Source organism: Populus euphratica, unplaced genomic scaffold (assembly GCF_000495115.2).
Source record: "Populus euphratica unplaced genomic scaffold, PopEup_1.0 scaffold117.1, whole genome shotgun sequence".
Taxonomy (NCBI): domain Eukaryota; kingdom Viridiplantae; phylum Streptophyta; class Magnoliopsida; order Malpighiales; family Salicaceae; genus Populus; species Populus euphratica.
Window position 1 is genome coordinate 493021 of NW_011500008.1, and position 14822 is coordinate 507842.

At 33.3% G+C, this 14822-nt stretch overlaps 1 protein-coding gene and 2 long non-coding RNA genes across 6 annotated transcripts; 1 reads left to right on the top strand and 2 right to left on the bottom strand.

The window, feature by feature from the left end:
- Positions 1 to 1995: 1995 nt before the first annotated feature.
- On the top strand, positions 1996 to 8616 carry LOC105141306 (uncharacterized). The gene is made up of 9 exons (XM_011048489.1): positions 1996 to 2213; positions 2882 to 3508; positions 3762 to 3843; positions 4029 to 4104; positions 4408 to 4488; positions 5410 to 5546; positions 6219 to 6471; positions 6736 to 6799; positions 7783 to 8616. The coding sequence occupies exons 2-9, from the start codon at positions 2941 to 2943 to the stop codon at positions 8412 to 8414; spliced, it is 1893 nt and encodes a 630-aa protein (XP_011046791.1). The 5' UTR covers positions 1996 to 2213; positions 2882 to 2940; the 3' UTR covers positions 8415 to 8616.
- LOC105141305 (uncharacterized) lies at positions 4507 to 8067 on the bottom strand. The gene is made up of 3 exons (XR_845345.1): positions 7979 to 8067; positions 7208 to 7884; positions 4507 to 4525 (listed from the first exon to the last, which is right to left on the bottom strand). It is a non-coding gene; the product is annotated as an uncharacterized LOC105141305 (long non-coding RNA).
- LOC105141304 (uncharacterized) lies at positions 8610 to 11897 on the bottom strand. 4 transcript variants are annotated; one of them, XR_845342.1, is made up of 4 exons: positions 11551 to 11897; positions 11177 to 11264; positions 9134 to 11024; positions 8610 to 8703 (listed from the first exon to the last, which is right to left on the bottom strand). It is a non-coding gene; the product is annotated as an uncharacterized LOC105141304 (long non-coding RNA). The 4 variants fall into 4 exon arrangements; XR_845344.1 differs by lacking the exon at positions 8610 to 8703 and adding an exon at positions 8778 to 8988; XR_845341.1 differs by lacking the exon at positions 8610 to 8703 and adding an exon at positions 8778 to 9061.
- Between the last annotated feature and the right edge of the window lie 2925 nt (positions 11898 to 14822).

The window sequence follows — 14822 nt, forward strand, 5'->3', positions numbered from 1 at the left end:
TCTTAGTGCTTTTCTAAAAAAATTTATTGTTTTTGACTTCGTCCTTCAATCCAAGTCCATGATGCATTTTTTTTTAATTTATTTCTCATTTTTTTTCTTGATATTCTTTTTTTCTTTTTAATTCAACCCCCTATTAAAATTTTATTCTTGCCCGCTAATTTATTTTTTATTTTAATTTTCACTCTTATTTTTTTAATTATTATTTTTTATTTTAGATATTTTTGTGCGCTTGATTTTATTTTTTTTATTTCATCATCTTGTATTTGATTTGTTAGGGTTTGAGTTTTATGGTTTTTTCATGTATGTTTCTTTTGGTCTAATGACCTAGGTCACAAGATTTTAAAGTTAATGTAGTTCAATGTTTTTTCTTTTATTATTATTGATCTCATAATCTAGGCCACATATTTTGTAGGTTAAAGCTAGTTGGTTTGCCTCTCATTATTTAAGTTATATGTTTATCACGTTATCTAAAGTTGACTTATACTGTTATTTTTTATCTTATTTTTTATTTAATTATGTGCTTCAAATGTCTTTTTTCCAAGTTGTCGTGGTTTTTTTTTTAAAAAAGCTTGTTCACTTATTATCATTGTCAATTTTTTTATTATTTAATTAGAATAATATCAATTTATTAAACTTGATTAGGGTTATAATTTAAGTCAAATTTGTTTTTTCTTTAAAACATGTTTACAGCATTAGACATTGTTTCCTATGCAAAAAAAAATATAAACCTACAACATACTGTGAGCCCTTGTCCATGTGTCCGTGTGTGCATATATATATATATCAAAGTTATTTAATGAGATGTGTTTGAGTCCTGATTAGGTAGGTTAATAAAGAAAAAATTCTTAGAAAAATCAAAATAATTTTTTTTATAAAAATAAATTAAAAAATAAAATTTATTTTTGAAATTGTCAAAAGTTAATTCATGTTGTTAACTAGATTACAATGAATTAATTTTTTTTATTTTTTTTATGAAACCTAACCCAAACAGGTCTCAGATTAAACCATTATACTCGTCCAATTTCATAACACTTATCTAAACATGGTAACCCTTTGCCCCATACCGATGCGATTGGACACCACACATCTCGACCAACTCATTCTAGCAAACACTAACTTTTAGAAGAAATCCTTTCTTGAATGAAGGTAATGCTATTTTGATCCGTGATTATAAGAAGATAACATAAACAGCTTATTGTGAATTTGAATAAAAACTAGATTTTAGGGTCAAGGAAATCAGGCCCTTACTCTTCAGTTTTTTGTTGAGATCTACACTATAGAGGTACGTGAATTGAATCAGTGATCGATTTCTAGGTTTCGTCGTAAACCGAATTGATTACTTAAAATTACGTAAATAAATCGTTCAAACCGCACTCAAAGGTAGAGCATTTCCCATTTTCATAGAACTAAAAATAATAATATTTTCAATTATCGCCCCTCTGGGAGGTAAAATATATCTCTTTTCATCATCTCTATTGATTCTCCAGCAATCTTTTTAGCAACCATCTCAATATCTCATTAAACATCCCGAGATTTGCTTTTTATTTTTTTTTATCTTTCTTAGCACTGCTGGATGCTTCTGACTTATAGAGACTATTGCTTTTCATCCTCGTTCGCTATTATCCGGGAGAGAGTTGACCGTTGTCTCCAAGTCAAACTCCGGTCGGTACTTAAAAATAAATTAAAATAATATTTTTTATTTTAAAAAATTATTTTTTATATCAATATATCAAAATAATATAAAAATTTAAAAAAATTTAAAATAAAATATAATTTTTTAAAAACATTTTGCCAAATGTAAAAACAAACAGCATTTTTGAAATCATAAAGTCCCTTGCCACGCGGACAGTTAGGATTTCACAAGAAAGCAACATCTGTTCCAAATACCAGAAAATAAAAAGCCTAATGTACACCGCGTTGCAGCATACCATCGTCTATCTTTATATCGCTCTCTGTGTCAAATAATTAGGTAATACAAGAGGAAAAAAAAAAAAAAAAGGCCGCTAATTTCGTGGAAACCGAAAATTAAAAAATAAAATAAAATACAGATCCAAAAAATTGAGTAGCCTCAGCTTCTGCCTTCTTCTGTTAAGTTATGCACTCGTGTGTGCAAGTGTAACTGTAACTATAACTGAACCAAACCTCACTTCCAAAACCCTAACTCTCTCTCTCTCGCTCACTGTATTTCCTGATTGGTTTCTGAGAAAATTCAGGTAAATCAGAAGAAAACAACTATTACTCCCTATCTCTCTCTCTCTCTAGCCTGTTTTTCTCTATTTTTCCTCTTGTTCTTAAATTTGCGAATTAATTTCTTGTTAAGATGGTTAATTTGACTGAGTTATAGTTTGTTTGACGTTAATTATTGAGTTCATTGGAGCGTTGTTGTTATGTTGTAGAAATTGGAAATGTATTGATTGGTAACTGCAAGTATTTATTTTCTTTCAGTGACTATAGTGTTTTATAAATTTAGTGACTAATGCTATTTTTTTACCTACTGGAATCAAGAATTCTTTTTTTTTTTAATTGGTAAATTTTAGACTATTAGTGGATTAGATTAGTTGAGATGAACCATTTTTGGTGTTCATTTGTTTTCCGCTTCCAAATCTTCCGGCTTTAATGCGGTTTCTTTGTTTTGTTTTGTTGTTTTAGATTCAATTGTTATCTTATATAGTGCAAATACAAGACTGATATTTATTGACATAAATATTAATTTGTGCTTCTGCGAATACTCAATTAGGGTTTCATTCTTAATTTCTTTTCAGTTAAAAGTCAAATAATTGAGTCTTTTTATTGCAAGAGGTTGTTACGCAGGCACACACATAGAGGCATAGGTGATGGATATTGGTTTTCATTTTAAGTAAATAGGTTTTGTCTCATGCAGGATATTTGTGGAGATTGGTCTGTGGATTGCTAGAAGTGAAGCTGCTTTTAAATTCAAGTATGGGGACTGGGAATGATGAGCTTTTGAAATCTGATTTAGGGCTAAGTGATTCTCACTCCCAACCAGGTAGTAATGAGACTAAAGAAAGTAAGGATGATGAGGAGAGTGTGGAGCTCAATGAAGGTGCTGTTGGAAATGATGAAGGTATGAAAAATGGGGAGAGTGTGGAGCTCAATGAAGGTGCTGTCGGTAACAATGAAGGTACAAAAAATGGGGAGAGTTTTGAGCTCAATTTAGGTGTTATTGGAAATGATGAAGTTATAGTCGATCCAGGGTATTCAGCGTTTAAAGGAGGTAATACTGGAACTGAAGAAGCTGCAACAGATCAGAGTAATTTGGCGCTTGAGGAACGTGGCATTGGATCTGAAGAAGTCCACTTTGCAGTGGAAACAGAAGTTGACATGGATTTGGTTGATTCGCCTGTCAGGCAAGCGAATATTGAAGTGGTTGATGCCGTTATAGTTTCTAAGAAACCAAATATTTCAAGCATCACAGGGAATGTCGAGGATTGTTTCCTTGATACACAAAATAAAAGACTTATCCAGCAAGAGAAGGTTGATGGCAGTCGTATCCTTTCTTAACCTCTGATAACTTAATCCTTTTATTTGTTTATTATCCAAATCAACTCTAGATGGACCCATTAGTTTTGAGGACCATAATTCCAGAAAAAAACTTACCTTCCAGAATTATATGCTGCAAATAACCTCAATAATTGAAAGTCAATATGAAGAATGTTATATCCATGAAAATCACTTTTACAGTTGCAGTTTAATCTGATTGCTCCCTTTTTTGTCGTGTTTTCCCTAATCCAATATGCCAGATGTATCAGGTGTTAAGAGAAAAAGGATAACATATAATGAAGAGCAACCTTCAGTGCATGTCATGTATAACTCCTTAACAAGGTCAGGGTGGAAGTGTTCATAATAACTTTGCAAATTCAAGAATTTAAAACTTTATGTTTAGATTTCTTGTTGAATAGCTGTGACTGTTATCATTCTGGAATTATTGGAGCCATTATGTCATATTATTAGAGTTAGCTTGGATTCTCATTTGTTGAATTCCTTGGTGATTGTTTTGCTCTTCCCAGAGCTAGCAAGAAAAAGCTTGAGGAACTGTTACAACAGTGGTCAGAGTGGCATGCTCAACAGAACTCTTCGTCTCATGTAAGGCTTGATATTCTCTGCTATTTAAAATTGCGGTAATATGCAAAATTTCACCTTTTTATCTTTTCTAGTTTGGGTGGCTTGGTTTGGCTTGACCATTGAAAAGTTAGGAAAGTATTTCCACCACATCATCCAGAGTGGACTGGTAGAAAATCTAGTGTAAATATTCTTACATTTCCATTAGAAAGAGAATTTTTCAGATATCCTATTGTGAATGCTGACAATCTGTTGCTATTTTCTCTGATGCTTCATATTCTTTATCAAACCAATGACTTGTCTAAACTACGTATCTCATTCTTTCAGGATTCTGACGAGATGCTACAATCTGGTGAAGACACTTACTTTCCCGCTTTACGTATCGGCATGGAGAAGTCCTCTGCAGTGGTAATTTCCTTCTTCTTCTTCTTTTTTTCCTTTGATCCTGCATCCATATAGTTTTTAAGTTAAAGGACTAGCCAAGTTATTAATCATGAAGAACATTTTGTTCTCACAACATTAGATGCTTCAGGATGTATTTTCTGTGATCCCGTTGCATTATCAATAAAGCTAGTTGGATTACAACTATATACCCATGTTAAAGGAAAATATAGCAAAGATATTTTCCATCATAAATTTTCTAGTTTCATTTTCTTGTGATGGGATTCTGTTTTGGTATATGGCCTGAACCCTGATCGAGCTCTTTATTGAAGGACCTTAAAGAAAATAAAAGAAAGGCCCTTCAATTTTGATATGGAATCCTAAAGTTTGGAAGTGGATAATGTAGTTCTTAGATAATCTCTGGCATGTGTTACTGCACCTTCGATGCACTGGTGTCCAATTATTTGAGCTATTTCTTAATGCTAAAATCTAAAAAGCACATATGGAGCTTGTTTATATTCTAAAAAATGACCACAGAGCTTTCATAATGTAAGATGTTAATAGGCATATATTAGCCAAACATGCTCTACTTGGAACACTGTTATCACTCTGTAGGTCAGTTCATTATCCATTACCATGGAAGATTACATACACAAAAGTACAAATATTTTCTGTTCGAGTTCCAAGTTTTTATACAATTTGCAATTGTGGGATTTTTCTTCTTTTCTTTATGGGGTTTGGAGTTTACACTTCTCAAGCCATTTTTACCTGAAAATTTTCTCTCATGACTGCACTCCACTCATTGTAGAGCAGATGTGAAGGCCACACCATCATAGTACAAAGATATTCTTTCTTTTTTGAATTTATATTCTCTAAAAGAGATTAAAAGTTAGGATTGCATGCCTTTTCTGTGTCATCCGTTTTTCATTTGATTTTTTTTATGTGCAGACCTTCTGGATTGAAAACCAAACGAGGAAACAGCAGGACAATGCCATAATTCCTCTGCAAAGTAATTATGTGCCTCTGTATGATCGTGGATATGCATTGGGTTTGACTTCAGCAGATGGTCCAATTAACATAGAAGGGTAAATGATATTGACTCATGTACCATTCACAAATTTCATGTTTTGAATATATAACATTTTTGGTTGGCGTCCGACATGCTCAGAATACTTTCAAATATCTTAAGTTGCTCAAAACTTGTTGATTGCTATGTATGTTGAAAAACTTTGGGTATTAGCATTCATGATGATTTTTTTATTGTGATGGGGGCATTGTATGTCATGGGTTGGCAAAATATAATGTATTGGAGAGTAGTTAACCACAAGGGATATCCATGTGGATGCGTGTTTATCACTGAGTATCACTATAACCTGGTATCACTATAACCTTGTTTTTCATTTCCATTGGCAACTTGGAATGTGTAACTAATTACATACTTTAATGAAAAGAGGATCTGAGAAAGATCATTAGAAACTCAAGTTTGTTCAGCCCATTAGAATAGTTGCTGCATTCATATCCTTCATCTATATAACAAGGATCTTGCATTTTGCATCAGATGATAATCCATTGATGATTTTATGGGGCCAATTTTCCTGGTTCAAACCTGTCAAGACATAGTAATTCATTAATTATAATTCTATTCTTCTTTCAGTTTTCTGATTCAACCAGTGATTCTTCTTATATTATATATTTGTTTTATGAGGGTTCCTGCATATTGTTTATCATATTTTAGCTATTGCCTTCCATTTCTATAGAGGCTTGGAGATAGTAGGTGATGCTCCACGTTGTTATAACTGTGGTGCGTACAACCACTCTTTGAAGGAATGCCCTAAGCCTCGTGATAATGCTGCTGTTAATAATGCTCGCAAACAACACAAGTTCAAGCGACATCAGAATTCTAGTTCCCGCAATCCAACACGCTATTATCAGAGCTCTTCAGGTGGAAAGTATGATGGTTTGAAGCCAGGTTCTCTTGACACTGAAACACGAAAACTTTTAGGTCTTGGGGTAAGAGCTTACTACATCGTATCATTAGTTTCTCCTATCACACATGAACCACCCCCCCACCCCCCTACTGGCTAGAGCCTTGGCTCAAATACAATAGCAAGTTTAAAAGCCCGTACACAATATAAGGCCAGACCAAACGTGGTATACAATATACAGTAGTGCACCATGCATGGATTAGATAGTGTGATGGATCTTCAGCTGAAGAGTATTGACATTTTGTTCATGAGATTTGTTTTTCCCTTTTTTTTGGAATTTGTTGTGCAGGAACTTGATCCTCCACCATGGCTTAACAGAATGCAAGAGCTGGGATACCCTCCAGGGTATCTAGGTAATGCAGTCCATTTCACCTCTTTGTCAGATATTGCTCTGTTGATTTTGGTTTCCCTCTACATTGTCTAGTATTCTTCTTTATGTTTGGATTTGTCATCTTTTTGCCAATTTGCTCACCAGGAAAATGTGGTCCTTTATAGAATTTGAATAAGGTATTCAAGGATCATGACATAAATTCCCTCCTGTTGCCCTTGGTTGTTGCATGGATTGGAGGCCTAGTTTCATTTAATTTATGTTAGTGGATTTGTAAATGTAGAGTGACCGACTTTGTTTGGTAAATGTCATCTAAGCTAGTGTGGTTGGAGGCCAGCAAGGATAAGAAAAGCTAATGTAGCCCAAAGAAAATTACGATTCCAAATTCTTGCTAATATTTTGCACTTCATAGCTCAAATAAGCTTTAGCTGACCTCAGCTAGTTTTTGGATTGAGGCTTCGTTGCAGCTGTTGCATAGTTCACCTAAGCTGATAGGCTGATGCTAGTGCACAGTGAGTACCAATTTACCTGAGGTCAGAGAAAGCTATCACTATCCATCTTCTTGCTCTTTGGAGATTTTGGTCCGACAAGTACCTGAATTTTCAGTGGAGGCAATAACCATATTCCAAGCCAATTAGATTTAATGTCTCTGCTACTGTAAATGTAGATCAAACCTTTGTTTTCCCTGAACTTGAGGCCATGCATATTAAAGGCAGTTAGGACTCCAGTAGAGATTATTGAGCATGTTAGAAATGATGCTTGAGGTAATCACCTCCCACATACAAGAAGAGACTACAGAACATCATGATAGTTCCAGGTTACGCTTAACTACATTTGCGGTTTTGTTTCCATTTGATAAGCTACAAATTGCCACATGTTATTGGTGGTGGAGGTTGTTTTGTTGTCCTTGTTGCTGCCATCCCCAATAACTGAAGTCATTGTTTTTGGCAGCTTTTATTTATTCACAAGTATTTTTGCCATCATAATCTCTTTATGCTCGCATTGCAGATCCCGATGACGAGGACCAGCCATCAGGGATCACAATATTTGCCGATGGGGATGTCAATGAGGAACAGGAAGATGGGGAGATTATGGAAACAGACCTTCCTCCTGAACCACAGAGGAAAATGTCAGTTGAATTTCCTGGAATAAATGCGGCAATCCCAGAAAATGCAGATCAAAGACTCTGGGAAGTTGGGCCTACAAGTTCTGATCCATGGAGGCACCGATCGCAGCATAGATTGAAATATTCTTCAGAAGCTACAGGTAGATGGCATCATCACGAGCAAAGACAGTATAGGGATGATGGACCTCCAGGTGTTGATTCGGTGTTTAGCCCATCCATGTCTAGTTACCCTCCGAGGTATGGTCATCATGATTCTAGTTACAGTTCTGACAGCCCAAGGGATCTGACCCCTGCCTTTGGGAGGTCCAATTCCGATAGAGGAAGGAGCGCTTCGGTACATGAAGATTTTGTAAGCCATGGTTCTACATCATACTCATCCTTAAGAAAACGTTCTTCGCCACAGGATATCGGCTCAGCAAGGTACAGGACTGATAACAGCCAGGATGACTATGACACGGATTATTCATATCGGGATTATTCATGCGATCGCCATCGCCATCGTAGCAGGCGGTAAATGGGCAGTAGACTTGATTGTAACATGGTAGCCTGGGTGCGATATTCTTTGTAAGATACCTGCTTCCCTTTCCCTTTAGTCCTTGACTAGAGATGCACATTCGATTTCTTTCTCCAGGAGAATGTTGTATAGCACAGTACTAGCTGGTCGTAACTAGTTTAGATGCTTTCTGCAATGCTCCTCCGGTGGGAGTTTGTTTAATGTTTTCGGTATCCATCTTTGTTGCTTTATACAAATTGCAGATTGTGTTTATCAGGAATCTCCGGAGGATCTCGTGGATTTTGATGCACTGTCACATTGTGCCAAGATAGGATGATCTCGAGCAGGTGGATAAATAATTTAATTTTTAACAGGAAAAAAATGTGAACTTCAACCAAAAAATAATAATTATAAATTGATCATGAACGTTCAAAGTTTATAAAACTGTGGCCAGAAAAATGTTGAGGTGTCTTGGGTTTCATTATGTAATGAACTAGCAGCACTAAGAGAAATTTGACATGGAACTCTACATAGTGAATAGACTCTAAAAGTAGTTGTATTATGCCTAACCATGCAATGCCCCCACAAAGGGAACCTGATATAACCAAGGAAAAAGATGGCAGTTGAATGATGTGTGAGTTTACATCTTCCCCAATCTGCTTGCAGATCTATATACACAAATATGTCAAATGATGAATGGTTCTCTTTTATGGATTGCAAGCCATGAGAAGATTCCAAACCTGGCCACTTCATGCTTTAACACAGATCATCAAGCAAGCTTCAATCATCACAGGATATGAAATGGTAGGCTGTAACAACAGAGAATTCACCACCTGATTCATGGGTTCGATATCATAAAATTAAGCTATCATGTTATTAAGCTTTGGAACTCCATCATGTCGAACATGATCAACCAAAATGCCTACATTATTCACCCATTAATCTTCCAAAAATTTATCAACTATCCTTTCCCGGCCATCCACAACTCACTCTTTATAAGAAAACCTTCCGCCAAATCTTGGACGTGGACCCTTTTCTCTTTGGAACCAAACCCAACTGACTAAAAGTCATTATATCATCTTTTAAAAAAATTTGAAGAAATCAGCTTGGGTCATTAATCCCCAGGTAATCTTTAATGACACAAGTCCTTTATTTCATCAAGTGCACTCTACTCTATTGTATCCCCCAAACAAAACTTTGATGCAATTTGTCAATAGCCTCGCGCACAAACCCAGGGGAGATGAGTTGTCTACATTGCATACATCAGTATAGTATGGACTACAAAAATGCAGAGAGCGACTCTTCCGGCTACAGAAAAATTGTGTATTTTTCGAAGCTGAGAATTTGCTCCAAACTCTCTCAACAATATCTTTGATGTCAGATATCATCAATATAAAACCATCTCCATTGCTGATTGCATTTTGATACCTGTTTATAGGTGTTTTCGGAGAAGAAAATATTGGTTTTGAAAACACCAATTTTTTTTTACCAAATGAGGCACACAACTTCTTTAAGCATCCCAAAATAACATCAATATGATTTTACAGAGGACTCCACAGAGAATTTAATCACCAACAAAAAACAAATGTGAAATTCAAGCCCCCTTTTTCCAATGCTACAGGATTCCATTTTCTAATATGCACTTGTTATGTAATTAAATGAGTAAATTCTTCCATGCATGATACATAAAATATACCAAGAAAAAGGGTCGCCTTGTCTAATGTCATGTGAAGGACTGAATTTTTCTGAAGCTGCTCCATTATAAAGCAATTGCATAGAAAAGGACCATGACATGCAAAAAGAAACAATATAGATCTCTGTCAACGAAACACATAACCAAAGACAAAATTAATAGCATCTTTAAGCCAAGTATGAAATCCATAAAAACATGAAATGCACAAACACAAAGACCTCTTATCACAGTCTCTTTCATCCACCACTGACCCAAACATCATTTAATTGGCATGTCTTTCCCTAAGAGCATCAAGAACCCGAAAAAAGGACTTTAAAAGCTCAACATACATCCACCACTGACCCAAACATCATTTAATTAGCATGTCTTTCCCTAAGAGCATCAAGAACCTGAAAAAAAAAAGGACCTAAAAGCTCAACATACAGCAAGAATAAAATCCAAGGAACAACTTAAAAATAAAACACATCTCTCTCAAAATCCTCATCAAACACTTTGTGGGCAACATGTAAAGAAGACAGTCCAAACTAATTAAAACACTAAACTAACCCTATCATCTGCCTCCTATCATTCACAGTGCTACTGCACAACACTAATTTATTTTTCAAAACATGAATACACATAGATGGCTCGGTAACGGACTGACCCATGGATGATGGAAAAGGCTCAAAGTCTAATTCAGTTAGTTCCCTGACGCTAAACCCATGAATGCAAAACAACAGGAAAAACTCAAAGCAGGGACCTAAACCAGAAGCAAACATCGTCTGTGTCTGATCCATAAATGGAGGTGAATAAGTTGCATGATGAACCGCTATATAATTCCTTACCTGCACATAAAAGGGGCATGGAGAAGCTCGGGAATGCCTTCAAAAGAACCAACCCAACCAACTTATACCTAAGTCAGCAAGCTACAACAGCTATTCCTTCTCCAAATTTTAAACCTTTTTAAGATGAAAAACAACTAAATTCAAATTCCAACCCCAAGAAACATACAAATAACCCAGCACTATGTAGCTTGCAACCAAATAGAAGAAGATAAATCTGAAAAAAAGAAAAAGAAATTGATGCTTGAGCAGCAAAAAACGTAACTCACATGTCAAAACCTTGCCATATTGCCTTCGATGCAAAAGAGAAGGCCACTACGGCAGTAACCTTCCAACTCTGCTCTGAGCCCCCACGAACTGCATAGAGAGAGTTGTTAGCACAATTCTAATTCATCAAAAAGAAAATCCAACAACATCAGTAACAATTTAATGCAATAACACAGAAATAGCTCCCAAACCGACGAATTAAAATCCCACAAAAGAAGAAATTAGATTAAAATCTAAAACCCAGCACGAAATAAAAGTGCAGAAATATCCTAGAAATAAAAACCCATAACCAAAAACAACAAATAAAAAAGAATCCATAATTTCCCAAACAGGAATCAAAAAAGATCATGAGAAACTAGGATTTCAAAGGATAAACCTTCCTTTGTTTTTTTTCACAGATTCCTATCTACATTGAAAGCACCATCGTAGCACCACGGACCTCATGATCGTTGGTGCAAGAGCAAGACCCTCTTACTGGATCCTTTTCTTCTCCATAACAGCCTCTCTCGTATGTCTTTCCCCTATCTGTTTGGTTTCAAAAAAGAAGAAGGTAAAGAAATAGATTAGCTTCCAAGAAGTTAAAAAGCAAAGGAAAATCATGGCCTCCAGACAACCACGCCTCTCAATAAATGGAAGGGACACAGAAAGCAGGAGAAGAAATTGAACATAATATCGCGAGATCAACAAATTTTCTGGCGAGAAACAATGCATAAATCCACAATAAAATACCTCACAATACACAGTGTGTGTGTGCGTGCGTAATTTTGGGTTCATACAAAAAGAAATATAGGCTGAACTTAATGAAATTGGAATTGACAAATTTAAAACCTTTTGAAGATAATAATATTTTCTTAGTAAAAAAAACTAAAATAAATAAAAATAAATTGTTTTATCAAAACGGATAAAATTAGCAGCATAAAAATTTATCACTTAATTTGGAAGAAAAAAAAAACTTTTATAGGCAGTTTGTTTTAGGAATTGAAACCGTGATTCATGATTTTTTAAATTTTTTATTTTAAATTAATTTTTTTAGTATTTTTAGATTATTTTAATATAAATAAATTTTTTAAAAATAAAAAATATTTTCATATATTTTTAAGTAAAAAATAATCGCTATCACACTTTCAAATACTATCTTCATATTTATTTTTTTAATTTAAGATAAATATTAAAATATCCAATACAAACTAGTATAATTACACATATTTTACAGGAGATCAATATTAATTTTTGAAAAATATAAAAAATATGAAGAATATTTTAATAAAGTTATTAAATCTAATTAAAAGAGTTAATTTTTAAAAAATATTTTAATAAAGTTATTAAACCTAATCAAATAAGTTAATTTTTAAACCTCTACTTTGTATTTTGTCAGACCTAAGTAGACCTAAGTATTTTAGGTTTGATAATTGAGCTTAAACAAAAAAAAGTGAGTTTGAGAATGTTAATTATAAATTATTCTCTTTTTTTTTGTTCAATAAAACCAGTTAATTAATCCTTAAAAATTTAAAAAGTAGATTTAGGTTCACTTTTGCATTGTTATTTTTAAATATTTTTGAATTTTATTATTGACCTAAGCTTCTAGGTCTAATAAATAGGGGTGATCATTTTATATTTGGTTCGGTTTTTATCTAAAAAGAAACCGAACTAAAAAAAATATACCCGAAACTGAACCAGAACCGACCCAAACCGACCGGTTTTAGACTGAAAACCTATATGCATTTGTTTGGCTTTTTTGGCTTTATAATAGGCTTTGTTACGGGATTCTAATGGATTTTTAATGGGCTTGAAATTAATGTTGATATTGTCTCATTTTCTTTGAAGATTCCAAATATATTTAATTTTTTTACCCCTAAATAATATTCAATTGTATTAAATTATTATTATCAATCTTATGTTTATTAAGTTTCTTTTGCCACTTAATATTCATTTATATGAAATTATTAATGTAAATCTTGTGTTCAATATATTTTTTATCTTCCTAATATTTTTCTGCTTCCAAAAAGTTTAAAAAAAACACACTCACAATCACACACCAATAAGTTAAAATCCAAATTACAAACCATTGTCTTCAAAGGGCTTAATGAAAAAACAACAAATAATATTATCATAAAACACTTCAAGCCAAAAAAAATAATTTTTCATGTGCACATCGTCTCTATAAAAAAGTACATCAAGAGCATTGCACTTTGATTCTTGAAATTCATAATCTAGAATGATTACATAATAAATTAAATTAGAAGATATAAAAATAAAAAATAGTATTTATACCATACATTTTTCAATAAAAGCATCACAATTTGTGAACTAATTATCATCCATTGCTAAATGCAACTTTCCACTAAATTCTACAAAATAAAATATTAAACATTTTAGAATAAAAATGTGTTAATTAATAAATCATAAAATAAAATATGTAAGTTTTTAAGAACATTACCTAATTCAAGGTTTTCATAGGTTTCAAAATTATTCATCAATGTCGTATTATCAGTTGAAATTGGACCATGATACAACCAATTTTGACAACAAATAAGTGTTTGAATTGTTGCTGAAGATAGAGAATTTCGAAATTAGTTGAGTATACGACCGTCTGTGCTAAAGGTTAATTCAAAAGCTACTATGGATATAGAAATAGCTAGAACATGTTGTGTAACTTTCGAAAGCATCTTATATTTTGACGTATTAATCTTCCATCAACCCAAAATATCTAATTTATCATCATTATGATCTTCACAACCATCGACCAAATGCCTCTCAACCTCATTTCTATTTTCATACTATTTTTCTCCTGTAAGTGTCTTTTGAAACTCCATGTCATCAATAACATCATTAATATCTTGTTTATGCTTATTTTATGCTTATTATCATCCATCACTTCATCGGCTTTCAAATAAAACTCATACAAGCTTACTAAATTATCTTTCACTTTTTTTGTTAGCAAATTGTGCTTTGTCATAATCATACAACTCACCAAAATAAAATTTCACATATTTCAACTTAAGATTGGATCTAAAACATTAGCCACATACAATAAAAAATTCTGATTTGCTTTGCAACCCCAATACTTCTTAAACTTACTCATATGTTTATCGTCATTCTACCCAAAAGATTATCTCTACTTTTACACAATTGCAACAAGTTTGTATGTATATAAACAATTCATTGAAGAAAGAATTTAATGTGACATGCTCCGAGCCAAAAAAATTTAGTGTAACCATGTAAAAAATCTTTAAAAACTTTAGCAAAGTTCTAGCATTTTCCTAATCCTTCAAATTAGGTGGCCCTATATTTTTTTTATTCCCCTTTGAATCAATCTCTAAAAGGTAACTCATATATCTAGGTTCACTTTGACCTAACCTCACAAATACGTTTTCAAATTTTTCAGTAGCTTCTAATATAAAATAAGTTGAATTTCATCGAGTTGCAACATCTAAACACAATGATTTCTTACACTCTATATGCAACTTTTTTGCACACTTTTTAAATGCAAGTAGTCTAAAAGGTAAAAATCACACAAACTGATTAGTACTTAAAAGTGCATTTTTATCATGGTTTTATATCATCATTTTGCACTTGAAGTATCAATAACTCCTTAACCAAAGCATGTTTTATAATAATATATCAAATAATATAAGATACCTTTAATTT

What these genes read in the sequence shown, in the direction of transcription:
- LOC105141306 (XM_011048489.1), top strand. Translation starts at nt 2,941, where the DNA reads ATGGGGACTGGGAATGATGAGCTTTTGAAATCTGATTTAGGGCTAAGT. An exon ending in AACAGAACTCTTCGTCTCAT is followed by an intron (nt 4,105 to 4,407) that starts GTAAGGCTTGAT and finishes TCATTCTTTCAG; the next exon opens with GATTCTGACGAGATGCTACA. An exon ending in GAAAACTTTTAGGTCTTGGG is followed by an intron (nt 6,472 to 6,735) that starts GTAAGAGCTTAC and finishes TTTGTTGTGCAG; the next exon opens with GAACTTGATCCTCCACCATG.